We start from the raw sequence: 26112 nt of genomic DNA on the forward strand, positions 1-26112 counted from the left end.
TACAGGTCAGTGATAAAAATGCACCATTGTTTTTTAGAGACGAGTTCAGACGAGTTTACCTTTGATCAGGGCCAGATTTTGAAATTCTGTCTCAGCTTTCAGAGTCTCCTGGCCCAGTTCAGGAACACCGGCTGCTAGTGTGTCATGGACACATTGCATGCTGCTTTTACAGGTTCTTGTCAGCTCTTCAATCTCAGCAGGACTGATGCTTTTCAGCAGGTTCTCAGTGGGGGTGACCACCAGTGAATTCATAGGAGTTAGAGAGGACAATAGGCTCTCTGGGCCTGGGACTGCCCCTAAACACACACACACACACACACACACACACACACACACACGATTAAAATTATACTGCATCGTTTAAAAGTACACATACACCATTAAAATGAGCAAATTCTGTTTTATGCTTCATCTCCTGTTATCTTTGGGCCAGAAATGGCCACCTAGTGGCAGCATAGCATTCATTTGGAGTTGTGCTTCAGACAAACTGATGAACATCAAATAAAAACACTCCTCTCAGAAATGATTTGTATTAAGCTAATTCTCAAAATGCCCCAACCTGTTTCTAAAAACAGCAATGATCCACTCACAGGACAAACCAAAGAGATGCAGTTGTTCCTCTGCAGGGGTGCTGACATCCGTCGAGCGAATGGCCTTGCCATCGGACATGAGGAAATCATCAGAGGGGTTGGCGCTCCAGAGGCCCATGAGACCCACGGTGCGGTTGAAGAAGGTCTCAGGAGCCTCCACTAAGGCGCACAGCTGATTGCTACCCCCACTTCGCCACACCACCACGTGGAGGCCGTTGGCATACACAGCCGCGCAGCGTTGCAGTTCGGTACAGCGCACTGCAAAGTTATTCTTACTGGCATGTACAAGACCTGAATGGACAGCAAACATATATGCATCATATAGTTACGACTGTAATGTGTTGTTTATAATAGGTTTCAAATCTGTAATACTTCATACACGTGCCTGATTTACTGTTATATAATTGTTACATACTTTTTAAAAGGGATCTATTATTACTGCTTTTCCTCCTTTTTAGTCATGTATACACTGTTACAGTGATGGATGATTGTATTAAATGTGTTGAAAATTTAAAATAATGAGGTAATAACAAGGAAATCTCTCTGAGCCAACTGGTTCACTTTGCTCACTTTGAATGAGCCTTATTTGGTCATCTCAGGCACACGGCTCAGGCTGTGATCACAGACTCCTCACCCACCAGCGGCATGCAAAGCTTCTCTAGTACACTTAAAGAATAAAAATATACACTTGAGATGTGTGTGGTGATTATTACCAACGGTGACTGGGACTTCAACGTCATCCACCAAAACTCGCAGTCTGCTGTCCTTCTCTGAACTCCTCCATTCAATCTGAAAATTTCAAATGTTTATCTGGAGCTTGGTTCATCCATGGAATATCAACAGTATCATCTAATATCTATTTAAGCCTGCATGCATCTTGCAACGAAAGAAGCATAGGAAAAATATGGAATTAAGATTTCAGATAAATTCATTACTGCCTAAAGATTTTGACACTGAACCTCATGTACCTGCCACAACAGAGATGATCGCACATGTTCAGTCAAATTGATATAGATCTATGTGCAGCAGATTTCTACTCTTTTATGGAAAATAAAGAAAGTGTAATCATCTGTTTACTTCCCGAAAGTTAGAGGATTACTGCCATGTGCATTTTATAATGAAGTGGAGATGATAAGTTTAGCTTAGAAAATCTCGCTTAAGCTAAAAATCCATCTCCTGAGTTAACTCCCAGAAGTGAATATGTATGCTTTCCCAACTGCGCACACAGACTTTCTCGCTCTTATCCTGACCTTGCCAATGCCTTGGTAGAAGGCAGCCATGCGCACCACCGCTGGGACTTCAGTGATCCTGTTCGCGTCTGGGTGTAGCCTGTCAATCTGTCCTTGCAGGGTGAAGATATTAGAGCCGGTGGCAGATGAGAGACGCAATATCACAAACTCTCCCAGGGCCTTGAAGGAGTACGTTCTCCCATCGAAGGTGATGAAATGGAGGCTGCCATACACCATTGCTGCACGGGGGGAGGATTGAGAAATTAAAAAGTTTTTCACATCTTACTGTCAGGGGCTGAGCCTGTGACCCAGCTTTTAGATTTTTTTATGTTAGATTGCAATAATGTTAAGTTTTTGTGTTATTATTTAGTCAGGGTTTAGTTGAGTTTTATTCTAGTTTTTATTTCATCCATGTGTTTATGAGTATTTTCCAGTCTTCTGTCTGTCTTGCCCATATGGAAAAGAAATAGAAAAAAAGACTTGGCTTACTTCATATAGTGAATCATATCAGGCTTATATGATTTACTCATGAAAGTGGCCACTTCCTCATTACTTTCATATACTGTTTTAGTAAGTATCCAAAACATACAAGTTTCATTTATATAATTTTTCAAGGGATCTTATATCTGTTTTCACTCTTGTATGCTTTTCATACAAGTTTCACGCAAGAAACTTTATAAGATTTATGTATATCGTTTCCATATGGGCGTCCTCTATGTTTAACGTGTAGTTATGCCGTGCTTTTGTCTTCCTTATCTGTTCCAGTATGTCTCTCTTTTTGTTCTGTTTCCCCAGTGAGTCATGTGTTTGTGTTTCCATGTCTACTGTCAAGCTTGTGTTGTCATGTCTACATTCCATTATATTTCTGTTTTATTTTGAAAGTTCTAGGTTTTACTAGTTTGGGTTTTCGTTTCAGTTTTCGTCACTGTTCATTTTTTGCCTTTTGTATTCATGTTTTTGGGCAAAATAAACGACTCGCCTTTTGTTAACGGTCATCCACTTGGGTCCACATCAAAAACACACCGGCTTCTCAGCCGTGACACTTACTTATACAGACAGATTGATATGTATTAGTTTTTCTTAAAATGGAGCAGCCGCTCACCTATACCCTGTGTCACCTTCCTGGATTGGGTGAAGCCGTCAGGTCTAGTCCAGCTGTAACCTTGACAGCGGTCCAGCGGCCTCTTGTCGAGGTAAAAGTGGCAAAGTGGAGACTCCATACAACACCACTGAAAGGGCAGGAGATCGTCATCTGAAGAGAGAAGTTTAATAAAATAGCATAGTCGTGTTATTTCATCAAGCGGCCGTGACAAGTTTGTACATTACACTAATATGTTAGTTAGTAGTTATACTAGTTTTGTGGCTGAAAATGCCTGTATTACCAATATGTTTCTGTATGCTGTATCCAGAGAAGTAGCGCTCATTGTATCCAGCTAGCAGGGCACCATCAGGTTCATACACACACCTCTTCCCTGAGCCATATATATTGGACAGGACTGAGCGGAAGGTCTGCCCCTGTGCACTCCCCCACCGCTGACCCCTCAGCTTCACCACAGTTGGACTAGGCACAGATGTATCCTGCATAAATAACAGATCCTCCAGAACCTGGTTCCGTGTGCAGGGACAGGCAGGCAGCCCTTTTGTCCACTCATCAGGATCAGGCTCCATCACTGCCCACTCCTGGCACCTGAAGCCGGGATCTACGTCTGACCCCGTCGGTCCTGTCAAATCATAGACCAGCTGGCCTAAGTTCCCCATGGTTCCTTTCACTTGCTGAGGCCTGTATCTTCCCCCAGGGCCAAAGAGGTTTTCAGGAGAGACTGGGATTTCCTTGATAGACAGCTTTCCATTTGTGTAGCCGATAAGAGCATCGTGGTATTTTCTCTGACCTGGGCCCCATTTCATCTCCCCGTATCGCAGGAGGGCAAAGGAACGCGCTCCGTCTGTGGTCAGGATACACTGGAAAGTGTTGCTCTAAAAATAACAAACTTTAACTAACTCAACATGTTGCAACAAAAAGTAAATTTAATGAATTCAATCACTTATTCAAAGTGGCTAATAAATGTGTGCTTTTGTTTTGATGTACTTTGCTTCTAGTATTGTCAGTACAAAAGAGCAACAAGAGCTTAGATACAGTGTAAAAGTGATCTGATGAAGACTGGTGGCAGCAGATATCACTGCACTCTGCATTCAAGTCCTTCAGGGCAACACAGCCCCAAGGTGGCACCAGAGCTAAATAAAACAGCATGTTCCAGGACTCAGGACTGAATGCCTTTCTTTCAGCTTACTGTTCAAAAGGCTCACGTTGCATAAAAGAATAACACGTAAATGAGGTCAATCTGACAAGTAACCAGTTGCACTCCCTGCTCAATCAAACCTTTTACTGGAACTGGTACATAAGAGCTTTCAGGAACAGGTAGAGCCTGAATCAGAGGTTCAGATTATAAACTGGTCATTAACTTTTCCAGTAAACACTATGAATGTGAACATATTTAGCCCAGTATTATAGTAAAAAAAAACACACACACAAAAAAGCATGTTACTGCATTGTTGTGAGACGGAGTTTGGTAGTTTTGAAAATAGTATAATAAAGCAAAACTTTTACAAACATCATTAACATCAAAACCCACTTTTGCTCTTTTTATCTTGCTTTCTTATGAAACTACTGATTATGACCATATGCAATGTTTGTGTGACATGTCCATATAAAATAAGAATGCAAGTGTTGGCTGACACTCACCTCTGAGAAGCTGACCTTCTGGAAGGAGACAGGCATCACATCGTCCCAGGTGATTTTGAGGATCCAGGCAGGGGTAAAAGCTGGCTTGTTTTTCAGGTGCTCAAATTTTGTTACTTCCTCAGCCGTACGATTAACCACTACCTGGGAGTAGACATCTGACACATTCCGTGTGTGGTATTCCTAACATTTAACAAGAAAGGGAGTATTAAAACAAAGCAAGTACACCGTGGTGAGTTTGCTCTGTAAGCTGTATCTCTTTAAAAGAAAACTAGGTTGTTCTTTGTCTCGGTTTTACTTTATTGTTTCAACCAAACAAAATCATGTAAAATGAACTTCAAAAGTCATTTTGATCCTAGCTCAACAATGACATCTGATGGCATTGAACCTGATAGAGGAGCCGTCCATTCCCTTGAGTGAGGTCTGCATCATCCCAGAACACAGCTAACAAAGTCAAGTTCATGTGGTCAGGGAAACCACTGGCGAAAGGAGACGGGAGGAGATACTGCTCATTCTCAACAACAGATTGAAACTGGACAAGCCCATTATCAGAAAACTAAGAAAACAAAAGGAGAGACAATATCAGACACACATTAAAATACCAATCTTCTCCTATGAAACTCGATATTTATGGCTAATTTTACTGCTCTCCTCACTATATTTACTTCATTATAAAGAGCTGAGTGCAAGAACTCCCACTGCTGTAAACCTTTAAGTAAAATCTACATTATTTGCATATTTTGTGGCTAATACCCTGCTGCAATTAGTACATTGCATGTACAGTATGCGTAATTCAACAAATGTATAAGTAAGAAAATGTCATTCTCGTTTCTGAAATGTGTTGTTTCTATTATATTACTGCATTTGCATCACGATTTACTCATTAGTTGCTGCTACTTTGAAGGAACGTTCTACAACATTATAATAAATTGGGCACTTTTGTTCCAGTATTTATAGATAATCGTAGTAAGAACTCACATAAATTCTGTCGTACAATTTCCCCATGAAGGGGAAGCCCATTGGTGGTGTGATATATGGAGAATTTCCATCTTCTGTGTCTATGTTTACTTCATTATCCCCGACATCATCTCCATAGGGAAACAGATTTCCCTCTGTGGGGGGAATAACAGAAAATTAATAAGTTACATTTTAATGTGAACATATTAAAGTCATCAACTATCCAAATCAGTTTGCTGTAAACATGCACAATTATTGTTTTGATTGTTTATGTGTCATTAAAAGTAATCCGACTGAGCTTTGCTGCTACCCCAACATGCTGTGAGCTAGACTATTGTCCTTTTTGCTAATACAACATGCTGAAAACTTTCTTAAAGCATGCTCAATCATCCAGAAACGACAGAAAGGTACATAAAGTTGATTCTTTTAATCTGAAGGTAGTGTTTGTCACTGATCCAAGTCTCCACTGAGGACTGAAGGAGTCACTTGGATGAGTGACGAAGTGTTTCTCCCAATGAAAACACTACGTTCAGCTAGCAGCCTAATCTACATTGTGTTAGATAAACATATTTAACCACCTCAGTGGTAATATAAGGAAGGACTTTGAATCCACAACCATCGACTGAAAACGTGTAAGTAAAAGTAAGGTTTTCTTATTTCTTTGTTTTTTGTTTTCGTTTTGTTTTCTCATTTTGCAGGAATGTTAGCTTAATCAGTAAGGCAACGCAGGTATACTAACAAACGCCTTTTTAATTACACGATATATTTTAATGAAGTTACATGAATTAATTTCAAGGCTTAGCATTATTTGCAGGCTGTTTTTGAAGTGATTGTGACAGCTTCAAATAGAATTTCCAAATTTAGCTTGCCAGCAGGTCTAATAGATGCTTGTAGCACAGTGAAAACCTTTTGTTTAGATAATGCATAATTTGACCAAAAGAAAGTTTTGAGAACGTAAAATAAGAAAATATTCACATTTCAAACACAAACATCAGTGTATAATTATTAAGGTGATTAACTAAGACATAGCCAACCCGTCATAGTTATCCTTCTGCATAATGTGCTGTTTCTCAGACAGGAGCAGGTATGAGACCCTGGTAGGTTAATACAGGACGATTCCCCACAACATGGATGGAGTGACGCACACTCGTTCAAGTCTGCACATCCTTCTTTTCCATGACCGTTGTCATTGGTGGGCTTCCAGCCCTGATTGCACGAGCATTTAAAACCTCCTACATTGTTGATACATGTGGCAGCAGAGTGACAATTCCCATTCATGGCATTGCATTCATTAATATCCACACACAATGGCCCCAAACTCATAAACCCTGGCATACATATACAAACAAATGAGCCTGGGGTGTTGTGACAGTGAGCAAGAGGGTGGCATGGTTTACTCAAGGCAGCGCATTCATCCACGTCTCTGCACCAGGAGCCGTTTCCATTGAAACCTGTTGGGCAGTGGCATGAAAAGGATCCGGGTATGTTCAAGCAATGTGCCACTGGGTGACAAGGTGAATCCTTGCATTCATCAGTGTCAACACATGCCAGCTTCTCTTCATGATATCCCAATGGGCAAGAGCAGCTGTATGATCCAGGCAGGTTTTTGCAAACTTGGTCAAAGCGGCAGGCGTTGGTGTCTTTGCATTCATTTATATCCTCACAGCCTGAGCTAATGGCTTTGTACCCCGGAGAGCACCGACAGAGGAAGGACCCTATGGTGTTGTTACAAAATGAGTGCTCTGGACACTGGCTGTTTTCTGGTTCCTGACACTCATCCACGTCCTGGCACTCAGTACCATTCAGTTTGAACCCTTCATTACAGGGGCAGTCGTAAGACCCGTGGATGTTGACGCATGTGGAATGGGGCTGGCACACTGAAGAGTTTGAGCACTCATCCACATCTACACATTCCGTATTGTTACTCCAGAATCCTTCGACACATTCACAGAAATATGAGCCAATAGCATTGACACATGTTCCATTGGTGCAAAGCTCCCCTAGTTCTTTGTTACTACATTCATCAATGTCCACGCACAAGTTATCGACACTGGAAAATCCTCTGTCACAAGGACACAGGTAACTACCATTGGTGTTGATACACCTGCTATGTTCCGGACAGGTAATGTTATCTAGGCATTCATTGATCTCCTCGCAGACAGTGCTATTTCCTCGGTAACCTTCCCAGCATTTACAAAAAGAAGATCCAATTGTGTTTAAGCAGTTGGAAAATTTAGGACACAGAGTAAGGCCAAGTGAGCACTCGTCTATGTCCACACACAGAGTGCCATTCCTTGTAAAACCAGGGTCACAGGTACATTTGTAGCTCCCTTCTAGATTAGTACAGGTACTGTTGTCAGGGCAAGGGAAGTCACCCATCGCACATTCATCTATATCCAGACAGTGCGTCCCGTTGTCTTGAAAACCACTCCAACATGTGCAGATGAAGGAACCATTTGTGTTGAAACAGTTGGAGAAGGCAGGACAGATTTGATGCTGTAGTTTGCCACATTCATCCACATCCCAGCAGTCAGTTCCTGTTCCTTCATAACCATCTGCACACTGACAGTAGAAGGAACCCTCATGTGGAAGGCACTTGGCGAGTGGGTGGCAGTTGGCACTAGCGTTCAGGCAGGTTGTTTCATTCACACATGTTCCCTTGTTGTACTCCCGTCCCAAGATACATGAACAGGTGTACGATCCGGGAATGTTGCTACACGTCATGTTCTTGCTACAGGCTGTGACCAGCTGACATTCATCCACATCATCACACACAAAGCCATCACCCTGGTATCCATGCTTGCACTGGCAGCGGTAGGATCCGTTGGTGTTGAGGCATAAAGCTAAGGCGCTGCAGTTGTGTGGCAGGGTACTATTCTCCTGGCATTCGTTCACATCCTGACAGTCAAAGCCATTTCCCTCCATGCCAAGTGGGCAGACACAGGAGAATGATCCAGGTGTGTTAGTGCAGCTGGCAGCTGGGTGGCATCCTTCGTTTTGGCCTTGGCACTCATCGAAGTCTATAATTTATCCAAAATGGGACAGTGTCAGCGAAACAGCTCCGAATGGTGCTAAAAAAAAAGCTCAAAGAAAGTCCACTGATTGGTGCAAAAGAACCAATTTTTCCAATTGAAGGTTAAATGAGGATTTATTACTTACCAGAGCAGTTTTTTCCATCACCCGTAAAACCGCTGAGACAGAAACAGGAATGGCTGCCCACTGTGTTGACACACTTAGCAAATTCACTGCAATCCTGTTGACCTGTCTCACATTCGTTCACATCTACAAAGGTAACAGGAAATGAGGTGTAAGGTAGGGTAGAAAAAAAAGGAAAATAATATAGATTAAAAAAATGTTATATGCAAACTTTAATCTAGAAGTGAGATAAAATACATATAAGTTTAACCTCCTAAGACACAAACTCTTCCATGGCATGCATTTTTAATTTCTCTTTGCTATTTGGGCTGATTGGGACCTGATGAATGTAAAAACAAAGAATTATGTGATTTTTTTTAACCTGATTTTTGTTTCTGAGAAAAATTCGATCCGCATATAAGGATGTTCGCTTTAAATTCAGATAGAAGAGTGGCGGTATAACGTCCTTGTAAGTGTATATCAGGCCCTTGTAGAGCAAAATTTTGTATTTTAGTCTAGACAACCCAAAATGTGATGTCCACATTGGACGCCAGGTCTTAGGAGGTTAAAACAAATATTAGGAAATGAATACTATAAATGAAGTAACTCATTATTCTGGATCCAGGAAGAGCGGGTGGTTTGTTAATCAGTATTAAGCCTGGTTTCTTAAACAGTTTGAATAAAAAGTCCAATCAAACCGTATATGAGAGATACGCATTTATATTATTGAGAATTTTGTTTTGTTAACTTTATAATAAAGTGTTAAACATGCCTTGACAGAGTAATTGTGAGACATATGAAAAGTTTGTTTTACCGACACACTGAGTTCCATTGAGAGTGTAGCCCTGTTTGCAGGTGCAGGAAAATGATCCTGGGATATTTTTACACTCCATTTCATTTTGAGGACAAACATTTTCCCTCTGGCACTCGTCTATGTCGGAGCAAGTCAGTCCATTGCCCGTGTAGCCCAGGTCACAAACGCACTGGTATCCAGTTGGTGAACGGTGGCACAGGCCGCGACTGTCGCACGCAGGGTCACACAGTGGGCTGGGTGGCACACAAATGTTATTAAAGGCCACTGTACCATTCAAACATGAGCAGACGTGAGAACCGGCCGAGTTGATACATGTTGAGAAAGCGGGGCAGGTTGTATTAGAGATGGAGCATTCGTCCACGTCCTGACAGAAGAAGCCATCGCCCCTGAAACCCTCCTGACAAGTGCATAAGAAGTTCCCTATTAGGTTAGTGCAGTTTGCTCGTGCGTGGCATATATCCTTCTGAGAACACTCGTCTGCATCCACGCACTGAGTGCCGTTTGCTACAAAGCCACTCTTGCAGGTGCAGGTGTATGAGCCTTGCGTGTTGATACACGTGGCATGGACATGACATGGGTTGTCTTTACACTCATCAATATCGATGCAATTCATGTTGCTACCAGGGCGGTAGTACCCAACCCGGCATGGACACTGGTACGCCCCGTCGGTGTTATTGCACTCTTCATTCACACCACAGGGATTCTTCAATTCCTTGCACTCATTTATATCCTGGCAAAGAGTACGGTTAATCAAGACGTAGCCAGGCTGACACAGGCATGAAAAGGATCCCTGATTGTTGACACACGTAGCTTTGTTTCTGCAACCTCCGTTATCCACCAAACACTCATTTATATCCCTGCATTGCTGTATCCCATCTCCAGAATAACCCACCTGACAAGTACAGTTGTAGGAGCCTGGAAGGTTAATGCACAGAGCACTGGTGTGGCACTGCTTAGCCTGCGAGCATTCATCCACATCCTCACAGGTAAAACCGTTCCCCCTGTATCCCTCCAAGCACTGACAAGAGAAGGACCCAGGTGAATTCGTGCAGGTTGCGTAGGGGCTGCAGCGGCCGGGCACGCACTCATCCACGTCAATGCACTGGGAGTTATTAAAGATAAAGCCGCGGCCACAGTCACAGTAGTACGAGCCACCAGTGTTCACACAGGTAGTGGTAGAAGGACAGATGTTAGTTCTTTCACACTCATTTATGTCGTTACACTGTCTTCCGTTTCCAAGAAAACCAACTGGACAAGAGCACTCATAACTGCCCATCCTGTTGATGCACACCGCCCTGGGGTCACATGCATTGTTTCCATTGCATTCGTTTATGTCTACGCATGTCAGCCCATTCCCAGCAAAGCCACTTTTGCAAGTACACGTGTATGACCCTAAGCTGTTTTCACAATCTGCAAAACGGCTGCAGGTGCTAGCGGCACATTCATCGATGTCCACACAATTCCTTCCAATATTTTCAAAGCCAGGGCTGCATACGCAACTGTAGGATCCAGGCAGGTTTCTACAACCTCTGTAGCCACGTCCAGAAGCACACACATTTGGAGTCTCTGAGCATTCATCTACATCCAGACATAGGTACTTTCCATTGCCCTTATAACCAGGATTACAGGCACAGACGTGAGACCCTGGGGTGTTGGTGCAGGTGGCGTTCCAATGGCAAATATTCGGTGTTGTGCATTCATTAATATCAGTACACTGAAAGCCGTTACCACTAAAGCCACTTTTACACTGGCATTTTCGTCCTCCCTCAAAGTTAGTACAGAGGGCATATTCATGGCAACCCCCGTTGTCTCTTTGACACTCATCTACGTCCTCGCAGGTTGTACCATCTCCAGTGTATCCACTGCGGCAGACACAGTTATAGCTGCCTAAGGTATTGGTGCAGTCTGCCTGTTTGTGGCAGTTGTTCAAGCCACTGCCACATTCGTCGATGTCGCTGCACGTCAGACCATCGCCCTGGTAGCCCATTCTACACACACAGGTAAAGGTGTTACTGATCCTTATACAGTCAGCGTTGGGGTTACATTTGCTGCCTGCTCCCTCACAGTCCCTCAGATCAACTGAAAAGACATAAAGACAAGAAATGAGCTTGAAAGAAGATGCACCTGATCATGTGTCACCTGAAAGTATTATGCAGAAGTCTGACACCTGCACCGCAGTAATCCAGCACTGCAAATAGACTGAACAGCCACAGAAGTGAAAACCTGTGAAGGCAAAGAAAAGAAAATTATGGGAACATAACTATTTAAAGTAGCATATGCAACAATATACTTTTTCTAGAAACATTCTGTACTCTTCTTGGACAATGGATAAACAAGAAGAGTACATACAAAGGTATACAAAGGTAAGGAGAGAGGAATTTCATCCAACTTGGACATTTTATAGCTCTCTAAGTACAGATAAACACCCATGTTAAACCCAAGTGGCCTCAGTTTCTACCTTATGTAGAGTGAGGTGAAATGTCATCCAGGTTTGTTTGTCAAGCTTTGGTGTGTAACTAGGCTTTTGTAACCAGAGAGCATGTGTTACCTTTTTTACTCTACTTACAGGCCTACTTTCATCACTCATCATCATTGTTACGGTCGATTTAACACAAATAAACCTATGGGGTTATCTTGACTCACCATCTAAGTAGGACTGTCGTTTGCAATAAGAAAAAACATGTTTTTGTTGAGTTCCTAAAAATATACTATGGCTACATCATACCATGAAATTAGATCTCCTATAGTTAATGCATTCACTTAATAAAAGAAATGTCAAAGTAATCGTAACACTTTCTAAGACATAGCATGCCTAAATATTCCAACCTGGTTTTACCATAAATGAAGACATTGAGTTTTATATTTAAAGCAAATATTTCATTTCACCTAAAAATAAACGCCCCAAACCCGATTAAAGGTCTTTGTGTGATTAATTTGTCTTTTGTCTGAAAATGAGAAATCGATTTTGTGGACTTGTAAGATCTGGCAGTTATTTGGCGTCTGAAAAAATGTCATGTGCTGCACAAACTGGCTGATGGTATTAAAGATCAAAAAGCAAAAATCATTTCTGTTGATGACGTTATAATTTTCGGCATTATGATGACAAAATTTTCAGTTTTTTGTTGACTTCAGAGAAGTAATAAGAAATTAAGGTAATTACAATGCTCTGCTCTGATAATCCTGATTTACAAAATGAAAAAAGTGAAGCACTTTTGTTATTTATTCATTTGTTTTTTGGTTTTGTTTTAGGTTCTTTTTTAATTTACCTGACCTGTTCATCCTCTTTGTGTTGTAAACTGAAAGAAACACAGTTCGCCATTCCACTGCCATATTTTCTACTTCCTTTGCATGATTAAAGGTTAAAAGTAATTACAGCTGACAGCTATAGGATTTTTAATGGATTTTGGATACCAGTATTTGGGGATTTAAAAGTACTATATTCCAATATATGAGACAACTTTTTAAAATTTATTTGGACACACAAAATTAGAACCGTTTTTTATAACCTTTGTTATATGTTTTCTTTTAAACTACTCACTTGCACTTATCACCGATTGCTCAGCAGCTGGGTAGTTGTATTTGTGGCATTTCAAACACTGGTATTAACACCACGGAATATTGATTTTACATATTAAAGGAAGTCAAGTAAAGGAAGTCTGCTGTTTTTTTGTTTTGTTGTAATGCATGTTACTGTGTAACACTATGTAACATGCATTACATAGTAAAATAAATATTCCTGTGTCTTTATGTCTTGAGCATTTGAAAATGCTGTATTAATGTGAGTGGAGAGGACAACCTCATTACAGGCTAAATACCAGGAACTCTCCTTAAGTCGCATTAAAACTGGGCGAGGCTGCTGAATGAGAGTTCAAATGTCTCCATTATTCAAAAAAAGGTGATCAAGACTGTGCAACCCTCATAAAATAGTTAAAATGTGTTTTTCTCATCTCTTCTTTACTTTAAAACCATTTTTTAACTTTGATAAATTGCAACGCCGATAAAATGGCAAATAGCTAACAATGGCAGGCAATATTGTCAGCCGGTATTATTTGCTGATTGGTTGAGGTCTAAAAAACCTCCTTAATTACTGGGACTTGGTGCAGATCATATTACTTCCAGGCTGGACTACTGTAATTCATTATTATCAGGAAGTCCTAAAAACTCCCTGAAAAGCCTTCAGTTTATCCAAAATGCTGCAGCAAGAGTCCTGACAGGGACTAGAGAGAGAGAGCAGATTTCTCCTGTTTTGGCTTCCCTTCATTGGCTTCCTGTTAAATCCAGAATTCAATTCAAAATCCTGCTCCTCACATACAAGGTCTTAAATAATCAGGCCCCATCTTATCTTAATGACCTCATAGTACCATATCACCCTATTAGAGCACTTCGCTCTTGCTCTGCAGGCCTACTTGTTGTTCCCAGAGTATTTAAAAGTAGAATGGGAGGGAGAGCCTTCAGTTTTCAGGCCCCTCTTCTGTGGAACCTGTCATGGGTCTGAGTCTGTGACCCAGGGATCATGTGTTATTTTTGAGTTGAATGAATATTATGAGTTTTATTCGTCTTTCTTAATTATTTATGGTTGTGGTGCGATCTGCTCCTGGTTCCTCATTTCCCTGTGTGTTGTTATGTCAGCTTTGCTGCCCCACCAGGCCTGCAGAGTCCCTGCCTTGGAGCCAGCCACACCTGTGACAATCACTCACCTGTTGCTGATCTGCCTAATCAAGGAGCTCTACTCAGCGCAGGATTATTAATCTAGAAATACAGTTAGTGCTCAGCTTGTATAATCGTGTTTTCAGTTACTCTCTTGTTGGAATAGTTGATGTGTTTTGTCTGTCGGTGGATGGGACGGCACTCATCGTGGCATCTCTTGTTTCCAGGGTGATTACGCAAACGTGTGGAGGGAGCAGCACACTGTTGAATACAGCACTGAGGAGGACGAAACAGTACCACGCATCACGGAGAGGAATCACAGCACGGGGAATTGGGAGAGCACACACTGTGGATTACTGGCACTGTTTTCTCTGTAAATAAACACACTTTCTCCATTCTAAAAGTCCAGCGTTTGGCTTCTTTTTCAGCCAACCTTGACAGAACCAGCTTCCAGTTTGGATTCGGGAGACAGACGCTATCTCTACTTTTAAGATTAGGCTTAAAACTTTCCTTTTTGCTAAAGCATATAGTTAGGGCTGGACCAGCTGACCCTGAATCCTCCCTTAGTTATGCTGCAATAGACGTAGGCTGCTGGGGAATTCCCATGATGCACTGAATTTTTCCCTTTCAGTCACCTTTCTCTCTCAACATGTGTTAATAGACCTCTCTGCATTGAATCACACTTGTTATTAACCTCTGTCTCTCTTCCACAGCATGTCTTTATCCTGTCTTCCTTCTCTCACCCCAACCGGTCGCAGCAGATGGCCCCGCCCTTCCCAGAGCCTGGTTCTGCTGGAGGTTTCTTCCTGTTAAAAGGGAGTTTTTTCTTCCCACTGTCACCAAAGTGCTTGCTCATAGGGGGTCATATGATTGTTGGGTTTTCTCTGTATCTATTATTATAGGGTCTACTGTACAATATAAAACGCCTTGAGGCGACTGTTGTTGTGATTTTACGCTATATAAATAAAACTGAATTGAATTGGATTGAATTGGAGGTATCTCCTATCACTGATAGTATGCAAATCAAAAAATGGAGAAAGTATTAGAGTGTTTTAAACACACTAATTTCTGTTTTTTCAGCTCACATAAATTGGTTGTGAATACTGTTAGGTTTTGTATTGTTGATTGTCATTTATGCTTAGAAATATTTAACCATATATGCTTAGAGTTTTATAATTAGTTGTAGATTGGTAGAGGTTTGATCCTTGATAGTCTGCAAACTTTGTGTGCATTAGAGAGCACTCTGGGAGCATGGGAGAGGTCGTACCTTCTCTTATTGTCTTATGGTAGGATAAACGTAGCTATATCTGTTTTAGTCTAAGTGCCTTTTGTTTAGATGAACTGTTGGACTTCCAGACCAGCAGGTTTAGGGAAGTCTTTATTGGGTCACACTCTGACCCCCCCCCCCACACACACACACACACACACACAGTATTCTTTGTTCACATGTATACCTATGTAAGATGTTATGTGTTAATGACCCTATGCATATTCATGTAACCACAATAAAAGGAGTGCTATGGGGAACCTAGCTGAGAGTCTGACGGAGGTCAAGTGGTGCAACGACACTTGGCTCCAGGCAGGTCTCCCTCATGCATGAGTAACAAGAAGAACTTTGCCTACTTGGTGTTCAGTGCTTTTGCTGTGTTTTTAAATTGTCTCGTTCCAGCGGTGGGCCTGTGCTAGACAGACCCAACATTAATTGGTCCTTCGATGCCGGATCCCTAGAATTGACATCCACCGAGGGGAAAAAGAGACACGCCGAAAGACGTCAGCCAGGACGTATAGAAGTTCCTGTAGTAAAGTCCCGAGACGTGAGAATTTGTCATCGGGCCGGTGGATTAGCTGTCTGTTTTTTCTCCTCGCTGGATGGTGATTGACGGGATTCGAGATTAATGCAAGAACAGCACCAAGTAAGTACTGTACAAAGAAGAGCGCTGTAGCTGCGCGGGTTCACGCGGACCTGAGCCGTGCGGTTAATCGCAGGCTTATAAAGGAAAGAGAGCAACGCCTATGCCGTGCGGTTTCACGCAGGCAGGTGCAGCTCAGTGACTGCGCGGGTACACGCGAGTCCAGGAGCTCAACGGCCGTGCGGGTTCACGCAGGCTGGGGAAAGTTATAGGCCTGTTTGTGTTGTTTGTGTACGTCTGTGTCAGTTGTTAAAAGTCATCTGCATTAAGCTTAGGGTTGCTCAAATTCAGTACAATGACATATGAGGTGAAGTGATATAGGTAAATATTTTAACTAATGATGTGCATAGAGGCACTTGACCTGTTTGAAAGACTGTCGTCTTATTATGAGCCGTTGTTGAGATATAGAGCACACCTGCGAAAACAACTAATATGCTGAACCCTGTATGAAGCGGCTGAAAACTACTTGATGGAGAAGCTGAATTGAATATGAAAGTGCAGGTCTTTGCCACTGTGGGCAAAGCACGCAACCACTGTGTGAGGTTGCGTTGTGGTCTCTTCTGAGCTGATTAGCAAGCTACACATTATCAGATCGAGAGCTGGCTGTGAACTCATCAAAGAGAGGGAAACAGAACTATGATAACTGTGATAACTGGAGTGTGCAGCGTTTCCGTGAGCAGTTTTTCTGCATCTTGACTCGTGTGTAGAGTGTTCATAACATCAGCAGTGTTCAATGCTTTTGCTGTGTTTTTAAATTGTCTTGTTTCAGCAGTGGGCCTGTGCTAGACAGACCCAACAAATACACTTGCTCAGGTTTTCAGTATTTTAAACTTTGACCTTTTTAATATGAACACCTATCACAGGAAACATAAGTATTGGCTCCTTTTACATATGTAACTATAGTTGATAAATTAAACTCAGAGTTTCAACTGTGAGTTAGTTTTGAGGTGAGGGCTTTAGTTTAAAATCTTCTTGGCATAATGTCATGTAGTTTTCCTGCCACCAAAGCATTTTTATGGGAAATGACTCACCCAGAGTACAGCTGAGCTAAATTATGAGAATAATACCAACAATCCCGTTTCTTCTGCTCAGATTACCATCTAAATGTTAAGACTGTCTCCAGGGCATGCAACACTATTGTCTGTGTCTCAGGAGAAGGTTCTGGATGGACAGTCAGTACTGAGGCTGACTCCAGTTGCATCAATATGGGCACGCCTAGTGTAAATCATATTAATCTTGTTTAAGGGGGAGTCCTGCTTTAACAAATGACAAATAAGAAGTCCGTTGCCACGAACGCTCTCAGTCTTGCTAAAACTTTATGTCCTCTGATTTTTTTTAATTGGTCTGCTCTTCCGTACTCTACACTTTCTGTGAGTAAAAAGGTTTATTTAAAAAAAAATACCAGTCTCATGTCAAGCTGTACTTGATTAGCTTAGCACAGCACAAAGACTCTAAACATGGAAACAGATATTCCCTACACAGCCCAAAGTAAAAGAGACAGGCTTGTGAACATATTATATCTTCTTTGTTTAGCTGCAAAAAGAAAAAGGAAAAAAGACCAAAATAAGTGGCAGCCTTCTAAGAAATAGTGCAACATATAAGCCTCTGTGAAAGCCAGAGGTGGAAAAAATGCATACAGAAAGTAAAGATATTTAAGCTGAAGTGTTGGAAGTAAAAGTAAAATTACTTAAAGATAAATACTCAAGGAAAGTACAGTAATGTAGAATTTGTACTTCCCACCTCTATAAAAAACCACATTGTATTTTTCAAACTTTATTTGCTCCCAGATTGTAAAAATGATGCAAAATATATTTATGAATTTAATTCATTCAAAAGCAGGTTTTGTAAAAGGTTATAGAGCGACCCTTCTCACCCCTCCTGGTATTTAACAACTACCTGTAGCTTTAGCTGGTTTGTATTACTAATGTGCCGATTACAGGGGATTACTGGAGTCCACGGGGGGGAAAAACATTTTCTGAGCAGCATTTCTTTATTGTGTAGAAGAAAAAGTCTTGAAATTGCACTTTTGTTTTATATTAAAGGGGATTAAATGCATTTTGCTGGTTCGGCCCACTTAAGATTAAAGTGGGCTGGATGTGGACCTCGACGCAAAATGACTTTGACAGCAGGTCACAGTTAACGTGCACTTGTATTTGCCAATGTCACAAACTGATCCATGTAACGAGGCACTATCAGTCCAGTGAAGCTTTCGTGCTTTATTTATATTCAAGCTGACATTATTTTTCAATAAAAAACGCAATAACGATTATTTTACGTTACCTTTACACGTGAGGCTGGGTGACTCTAAGTCACGACAGTGCCTTGCCCCCAAAAAAAGAATGAAATAAGAGCAGAATAAAGTAGTGGAGCTCCTTCCTCACCTCATATTTCTGAGTCCGCTGGTCCTGTCTAAGTCTGAAATGGGGTAGAGAGTGTGGGCTTGCCACCTCCAGATCCTTCTCTTTCTCTGCTCTTTCCTCACAAGGTAAAACTTTATTTCTCGAGCAGCTTCTGTCGCTTTCTTCTCCTCCAACTCTACCTGGATTTCTCCACCCCTCTGGGTACAATAGCCCATCGCATCATACTGTCCACTGCCTTGACATCTTAAACCTCTGGGAAGGGGAACACCCATGTTGCCCTGATGTATCAGTTCACACACAATAAGTGGAACAGACCCAGAGGCCCTGGATTGTCCTCTCTATTGCAGACAAAAGATGGCAAAATTATTTCTATTCACCTGTTCAGCACAGGTGAAAGAGATCTGAAGCCTTCTAGTGACATCTTAGAGGTTTGATTGTGTTGCTCAGAAAAAATCAATTTAAATATTTTCTTATTTACATATTTTTAAATTCTGGATCCTGGAATTCTTACATCAAAACAAGGAAAAGATGAGGAAAAGACAGTTGAGCTAGTCCCCGAATCAGAGTTTGCAAGCCTGGATTTTTTGCTGTTACGCTCTTCTTCATCTACATCTTCTTTTCTGGACCTTTTCGTGGATCCACCAGGCAGCGGTTCTTCTTCTGTTACCTGCTGATTGATGTCCTCATCAGCAATATTACCAACGTGAGGACAGCCCTCGCTATCCTCAGCCATCTCTTCAGGCACTGAGTCTGGTACAGCGGTACCTTATCTCTATGAAAGTCATAGAGAGGTGTTCTTTAGTTGTTCCTAGTTCAGGTTTTGTTTTGGTTTTTCCCTCGTTTTTGTTGTGTACACCGTCTGCAATAAAGCTCGCTCGCATCACAGCCAGTGCCAACGTTTTGGGTCCTCATTCTTACAACACCACACGACTGCTGCCGCAGGGTGATAGCAGGTATTTTTTCAGCCCTAATTTCAGTCTGCACTTGAATTTGCAGCAAAGGTCAGTTCATGACAAAGGGACAGTGTTTTGAAACGTGGCAGTTAGTTCTAGCACCAGTGACATGGTGGCGCCATCAATTAAACATCCTGTTCACGTCACAGAATGACACAATAATAAATCCTTGGATGATAAAACAGCCACAGATACTGCGCAGGCTCATTAACTCTGTCCACTGTTGAGAAAACTGGGACAGTTTTATGGCCTTTCACTAAGATTTAAGTGTCTGGTCCCTTTTAACTGCATAATTGGTTACCCTGGTTACATGTAGCAGTGATAGACTCTGCACTGCTATCAGTGTCTGTATGTGTAACAAACTCAGCATCTATTCTGCATCGTCTAGGCAGGCGCATTTTTTTTCTTAAAGAAATCTTAATGTAATGTTTTTCCATTGCAAATATTAATCACAGTTAAATTAAGGGGGCTGGCAGTAAAAACTAAGCTGAGCTGTGATGTCATCAAGTACAGCTCAGTTCCTATTGTAGAACGATACGGACTTGGTTCTTCATCTCACCTGTGCTTTGGTTCCTGTCCAAAACAGGTTTGACCTGGACGCACATGTGCAGAGAAAAGTAACCTTGTTGGGTGCGTGGACGGAATTTTTCATTCGGTCTTTGACTCTGCAGGAGACAGATGCATAGGAAGCGGACAGACGAAAACTTTCTCCTTCACGTTTGATTATGACAATGTGGATGTTTGCTGTTCTGGCCGCTCTCGCAGTAGCAGCCTCGGATCAGAGCTGTAAGCAGTTTAAATTTGATACAAACTTTATTCTGCTGAAAAGAAATGCACATTTAATGGAAATTTTCACCCCAAAAAAAACACATTTCAAAGTAAAGACATAGATATATTATGATTATATGCGATGTAGTTTTGCTTTTTACTTGACCAAATATTGTAATTAGCCGCCAGAGTTGAACCAAAAAGCTGTTTTTAATGTTATGCTAGCTAGTTTTGTTGGTGGGTGGCGGTTTAGAAGGTTTGTACCGCTCTGTTGGGACTAGCAGCCGAAAGATTCATCCTTATATGTTGAGCTTGAAGAGTTTTCTTCTTCTTCGGCCATGTTCTCTTAATAATACACTCACTTGGTTGATTACTTTGCCCGTTTCTTTTATTGTTAGCAACACAGGAAGGGAATGCGATACATCATTGCAGCAGTTCGCGCCAACTGAACACACACACGGAACAGGAAGAGGAAATGAAAAAAACAATCACCAAAGTAGAGCAGGGCGATATGGCCAAAAATATTTATCACGATATATATTTGAAAATTTGCGATAATGATATAACCGACGATATAATTGATGCGAGACAAAATACAACTCCACAACATTACTAGCGCAAAAAGACAACCTTCCATTTATTTTCACTTAAACAAGAAGCTGGTTTTTATGTACATTAAAGCTTTATAAAAATGTAACAGTGCAAATGCAAATTCCTTGCTGAAAGTTTAACCAAAAGGCATTTCCAGTAGAAATGGGCTGACATATCCTGAGCATAACCATGTATAATATCCACTGAAGTTAAAAAGAGGTGCTTTGCAACATTAAACTGCAGTGTGCAGTATGCATTTTTCGGACCGTAAGGTGCACGGGATTATAAGGCACATTAAGCGAAACAAAGCAGTCAGATAAATCAAACTTTATTAAACTCATTCTTCTTGCTTCCTCCACTTCTGTACCATTGTTTCATTAATGTTGAATTCTCTGGCAGCTGCTCTGTTCCCATGTTGTTGCAGTATATTAATGACTAACCTCGTATTGTGGATGGATTATCTCAGTTGTTCTCCTGACTGAAGTTTGGTCCGTTTACAGCATCCTGCCATGCGATTGCATTTGTCTCTAACCATGAAGAACCTTCACGTTAACTTTTATAAGTGGAAAAGTGTTAGTGTTCGTCCTCCAGCTTCACTGTTTATGTTATGCTAACATAGCTGTGTCGCTAGCGATCACGTAGCACATCATTATATACCAGCTAGCCCAACTTCAGTAACCCTACAAACGTCACTGCTGTTTAGTTTCCTGTCTTCATTTATGTTGGAAGTGATAGCAGAGCTGTACGTTTGATTTTTTTTCAGAAATCTCTCAGTCAGAACATGCAATATCATGCTTAGGTAACTAGCGAAACTAGCGAGCTAACTTCCGCTAGCTTCCTGCGAACTTCTAACTCCGTTAAATGTAATAACTTTTGTTTTCATGGATGCCTGGAAGTTAAACTTTATAGTTACACCTGGTAAAGCAGCAATGCTGATCGTTTTATTAAAGATGAAAGAATTTAGACAGTTTTTAACTCTAAGTGACGCTGCAGTGTTGTTTGACCTGAAGCATACGGAGTTTAGGACCCAGATTACTCCCAGATTTAAGAGCATCTTAGTCCGACAAATATGACAATAACAACGGCCGCTTGCATGTTCTGCAAAAAAAATGTGCTTTGTCGTGTATCTGACGGACAAACACCAAACCAGTTCCACATCACGGAAGTTGCACCATTTTTACAAACCAATTCTGGTTCATCTGTTTCACTCAACAATCGGCCATGTGCGTATGAAAACAAAGGCACTGCGCATGCGCGTTTTACTCCCATTCTATCGCGATATTTCATTTTCCTATCGTTGCCTAACATTATACCGGTATTACCGTGAACGGTATAATATGGCCCAGCCCTACACCAAAGTAAAATCTCTTTCAAAATAAAATGACAATCAGAAAACGACAATCAGAAAAACGTCTCTCCCAACATAAAATAAATCAATATATTTACTCATGAGAACACAAATCTAACCCCCCCCCCTTGTTCTCATGCTATCAACCCATAGCATCTTATGCATTTCCAAAGAACCATTTTTGAAACTTTCTGAGTCTCACTCTTGTGACTGGTTTTGTTAGTATGTCTGCAGTCATTTCTTCTGATGGACAGTATTCAATGCAGATTTTCCCTTCATTTACCGCCTCACGAATGAAGTGATATTTCACATCAATGTGTTTGGACCTCTGTCTCTTCACAGGGTTTTTACTCAAAGCAATGGCCCCTTGGTTGTCCCCAAACAGTTTCGTACATGTGTATCTTTTCTTGTCCATGCCGTTTAACAGTTGGGTTAAATACATGCTCTCCTGAGTAGTGGTTGCAAGACCAATGTATTCAGCTTCACATGTTGAGATTGCCACTGTAGGCTGTTTCTTTGTTTTCCAAAATATTACTGGTCCCTCTTTAGTAAGTGCAAAACAGTAGCCTGTTTTACAGAGGATGCCCAGTCTGAGTCACTGTTTTTCTTAAAGATCAGTTCAAAGTCATTTGTACCTTTCAGATACCTGAGGACTTGTTTTGCCGTTACTAGGTCCTCTCTCATGGGTTGAGCTAGTGTTTGAGATAGTCTGCTAACAACCCAGTTTATATCTGGTCTCGTACACGTCATGGCATATATCAAGCTGCCCACTATTTCTCTGTACTCTCTTGAGTTAACAGTCTCATTTCCATAATTTTCTCCACACGTGGTAGTATCCGTTTTTAGTTCGCACGGTGTGGATCTGGGTTTGCATTCAGATGTCATGTTTGCTGTTGGTGCAAATGTCTCTTGGTAGTCTATCCCTTGTGTCTGGTTGTAACCTTTTGCTACAAACCTGGCTTTGAATATTTGTCCTTGTTCGTTTTCTTTGAGGGAGTAGACCCATTTTCCTCCAATGGTATTTCTACCGGTAGGTAAAGTAGTCAGTTCGAATGTGTCATTCTCTTTCAGAGGGTTGATTTCTTCTGTCATTGCCTGTTTCCTCCTTGGTGCTTCTGGTGATTTCAGCTCCTCTTTATAGGTTTGGGGGATTCCACAGGTTGCTCTGTAACAGTAATCAACACTCACAGAGGTTACATTTGTTAAATCTTTGCAGTTAGATGTGTAATCCTCTAGATATTTGGGAGGTTTCCTTTCTCTGTTAGGATAGCGCTCAGTTTGTTTTTGCTCATCATCCTCATGTCTTTCTATGTCAGGGTTTGGTTCGTTTGTGGTGGTTTCCTCATCTCTAGGGGGTCTGTTCTCTGTTGCATTTTCGTTTTGTTGTCCTGTACTTTCTTTTGAGGGTACTACATACTCATAAGTCTGAATTTCTGAGTCATATTCATCAGTCTGTGTTTGTTGTTCAACAGTGTTCTTCTTGATAAATCTCACAAGCCTGTGTTTTGACACTTTTCCTGTGCGAGGGTTATAGACCAGGTATGCTGGGCTATTTTTACTATAACCCACAAATATTCCTTTTTCACATCTGGGATCAAGTTTCTTGTGGTTATGTATGTATGCGTAACAGTCTGATCCAAATATCCACAGTTTTGAGAGATCTGGTCTTTTCCCTGTTAACATTTGATATGGTGTACTTTTAGTCCTGTTACTGTAGCAGCTGTTGCGGGTGTGAGCTGCATTTTGAATGGCGTAAGGCCATTATTCTTTTGGCAGCTCTTTTTCTAGTAAGAGACACCTCCCCATTTCAAAGAGAGTTCTCCATTGCTTCTCAGCTGTGCCATTTTGATGAGGAGAATATGGTGCAGATGTTTCATGCTTTATGCCTTTTTCCCTTAAAAGAGACTGAAAGGAACTGCTTGTGAACTCTGTGCCATTGTCCGATCTAATGCACTTAACACTGCCGTATGGTGCACAGTCGGCTAGAAACTTTGCTGTGGCCTCTGTCGTGTCACTTTTCTGTTTTAGGAAGTAAACTGACACTGCCCCTGAAAAATCATCGGTAAATACTATAGCGTATTTATGACCACTTTGGCCACTTGGTTCAATAGGGCCGGCTAGGTCAGTGTGTACCAACTGTAATGGTTCACTCGCTTTTGGGTCACTTTGTCTGTTTCTGTTGTTAGTGAATTTCCCTTCTGTGCACACATTACAATCTAGCATCCCACTGCCTGTGATTTTCATGCCATCTACAACATCGGGTAGTTTTAACACATCGCTAACATTACAATGTCCTAAAATTTCGTGCCATGTTTTTACATCACAAGCCAGATTAACAGTATCACAGGACATTATGTCATTGAGTGATGTTTCAATGTTTACCATTTTCAAATAGTAGAGTCTGTTGTATTCTTCGATGGGGAAGACTGTCCCATCTTTGTTCACTAGTTCGTTCTGTCCCTTCTTGAAGACCACCTGTGCTCCATAGGTTGTAGCTGCCTTCACTGAAAATATGCTCTGAGGGTAGGATGGGATGAACAGAGCATCTCTTAGTGTGATGGTAGTACAGTGAAGGACACTGTACTACAAGACACACAAGGAGTGTGTCTTGTAGAGAGACGTTCGCGTCTCCCCTCTTGAGTGCGACGTTGTTTGTCCTGGATCCATCAGCGAGCTCCATGTAGTGTTCCCCAGGATCAAAGGTCTCGTCGAACTTTATGAACTTATTCTTCTCCGTAATGATGTGTGAAGTCGCACCACAGTCCACCATTAGTCCTTCTCTCATTATGTCAGTAGTCAGAGGTCTTTGACTGACTTTAAATACAAAAGTCTGCTCTTCTTTCTTGCCCTCTAGTTTTACTACAGTTAGTTTTGCGTCATCTCTGTACTTGGTTTTTCTTCTACATGTCTCATCACTGTGTGTCGAGCTTCTATGGTAGTTACACCACTTAGGTGTTCCCTTTTGGCGACAATCTTTTACAAAATGTCCTTTGTTTCCGCATCCATGACAGGTGATTGATGTTAAATCAACCTTCATCACACTATCCACTTTTACTTTGTTGTCAAATTTTTCTGTTTCCTCGGAACTTCGTAGGTTGCTTTTGAACTGTGTGAATGTTAAATCTTCACTGCTTTGAGTTGTGTGGATAGCAAATGGCTTGTAAGTTTCAGGAAGCCCCTTTAAGATCATGGCGATAATAAGTCCATCACTGATGACTTCTTTTGCATTTCTTAGAGAGGTCACTGCTTTTTCAGCTCGGATAATATAATCTGTCACTGTCTCATCTGGTTTCTTCTGTAAAGACGTCAGCTCTGTGTACAGTGCGATGATTCTGGGCTTGCCTTTACTATCGTAGTGGTCACGTAGTATTTTTAAAGCTTTTCTTCCGTCGTCAGCCGCATCTCTCATTACCAGTGACAGACTTTTGTCATCGAGAAACTGTATCAGTTCAGCGTAGCATTCAGCATTCTTCTCTGCATCTGGGTTAGTGACTGATAATATAGTGTCCTTTAGGCCAATGATCCGCATGTGGCCGAGAAACTTCGCCTCCCAAAGTTCGTAACTGTTTTCGTCTCCGTTGAACACTAACCTCTGCCATCTTCCTCCTGTTGTGTCACGCCTGGGCCCATAACCTGTTGAGCTTGAAGAGTTTTCTTCTTCTTCGGCCATGTTCTCTTAATAATACACTCACTTGGTTGATTACTTTGCCCGTTTCTTTTATTGTTAGCAACACAGGAAGGGAATGCGATACATCATTGCAGCAGTTCGCGCCAACTGAACACACACACGGAACAGGAAGAGGAAATGAAAAAACAATCACCAAAGTAAAATCTCTTTCAAAATAAAATGACAATCAGAAAAACGTCTCTCCCAACATAAAATAAATCAATATATTTACTCATGAGAACACAAATCTAACATTATATAATACTGAAAGTTTTTTTTTTTTTAATTTAAACATCTTTAAGTCACAGTATAGTAATGTGGTTACATATACAGACGCTCGCATGATTGTGGTTGATGTGAAGAAGGTGAAAGGAGATCGCACTTATGACCTGTCCAGAATGGCCTA

The 26112-nt window shown here is 41.4% G+C and overlaps 1 protein-coding gene across 1 annotated transcript in view; it reads right to left on the reverse strand.

The window, feature by feature from the left end:
• LOC146620353 (uncharacterized) overlaps positions 1-25709 on the reverse strand; it is a 39584-nt gene extending 13875 nt beyond the window's left edge. Inside the window, exons 1-17 of the mRNA XM_085369882.1 lie at positions 25095-25709; positions 24422-24622; positions 19892-19997; positions 19006-19129; positions 11630-11685; positions 9463-11541; positions 8673-8795; positions 6548-8533; positions 5535-5668; positions 4945-5112; positions 4560-4739; positions 3202-3793; positions 2922-3071; positions 1841-2058; positions 1304-1379; positions 591-881; positions 60-296 (exon numbers count right to left, since the gene is read on the reverse strand). Coding sequence (XP_085226008.1) covers positions 60-296; positions 591-881; positions 1304-1379; positions 1841-2058; positions 2922-3071; positions 3202-3793; positions 4560-4739; positions 4945-5112; positions 5535-5668; positions 6548-8533; positions 8673-8795; positions 9463-11541; positions 11630-11685; positions 19006-19129; positions 19892-19997; positions 24422-24622; positions 25095-25709 — 7336 coding nt within the window. The remainder of the gene's footprint in view (positions 1-59; positions 297-590; positions 882-1303; positions 1380-1840; positions 2059-2921; positions 3072-3201; positions 3794-4559; positions 4740-4944; positions 5113-5534; positions 5669-6547; positions 8534-8672; positions 8796-9462; positions 11542-11629; positions 11686-19005; positions 19130-19891; positions 19998-24421; positions 24623-25094) is intronic.
• Between the last annotated feature and the right edge of the window lie 403 nt (positions 25710-26112).

This window comes from Diplotaxodon limnothrissa, linkage group LG13 (genome assembly GCF_057381915.1).
Source record: "Diplotaxodon limnothrissa isolate DT_005_m linkage group LG13, D_limnothrissa_male_GT1.1, whole genome shotgun sequence".
Lineage (NCBI taxonomy): Eukaryota > Metazoa > Chordata > Actinopteri > Cichliformes > Cichlidae > Diplotaxodon > Diplotaxodon limnothrissa.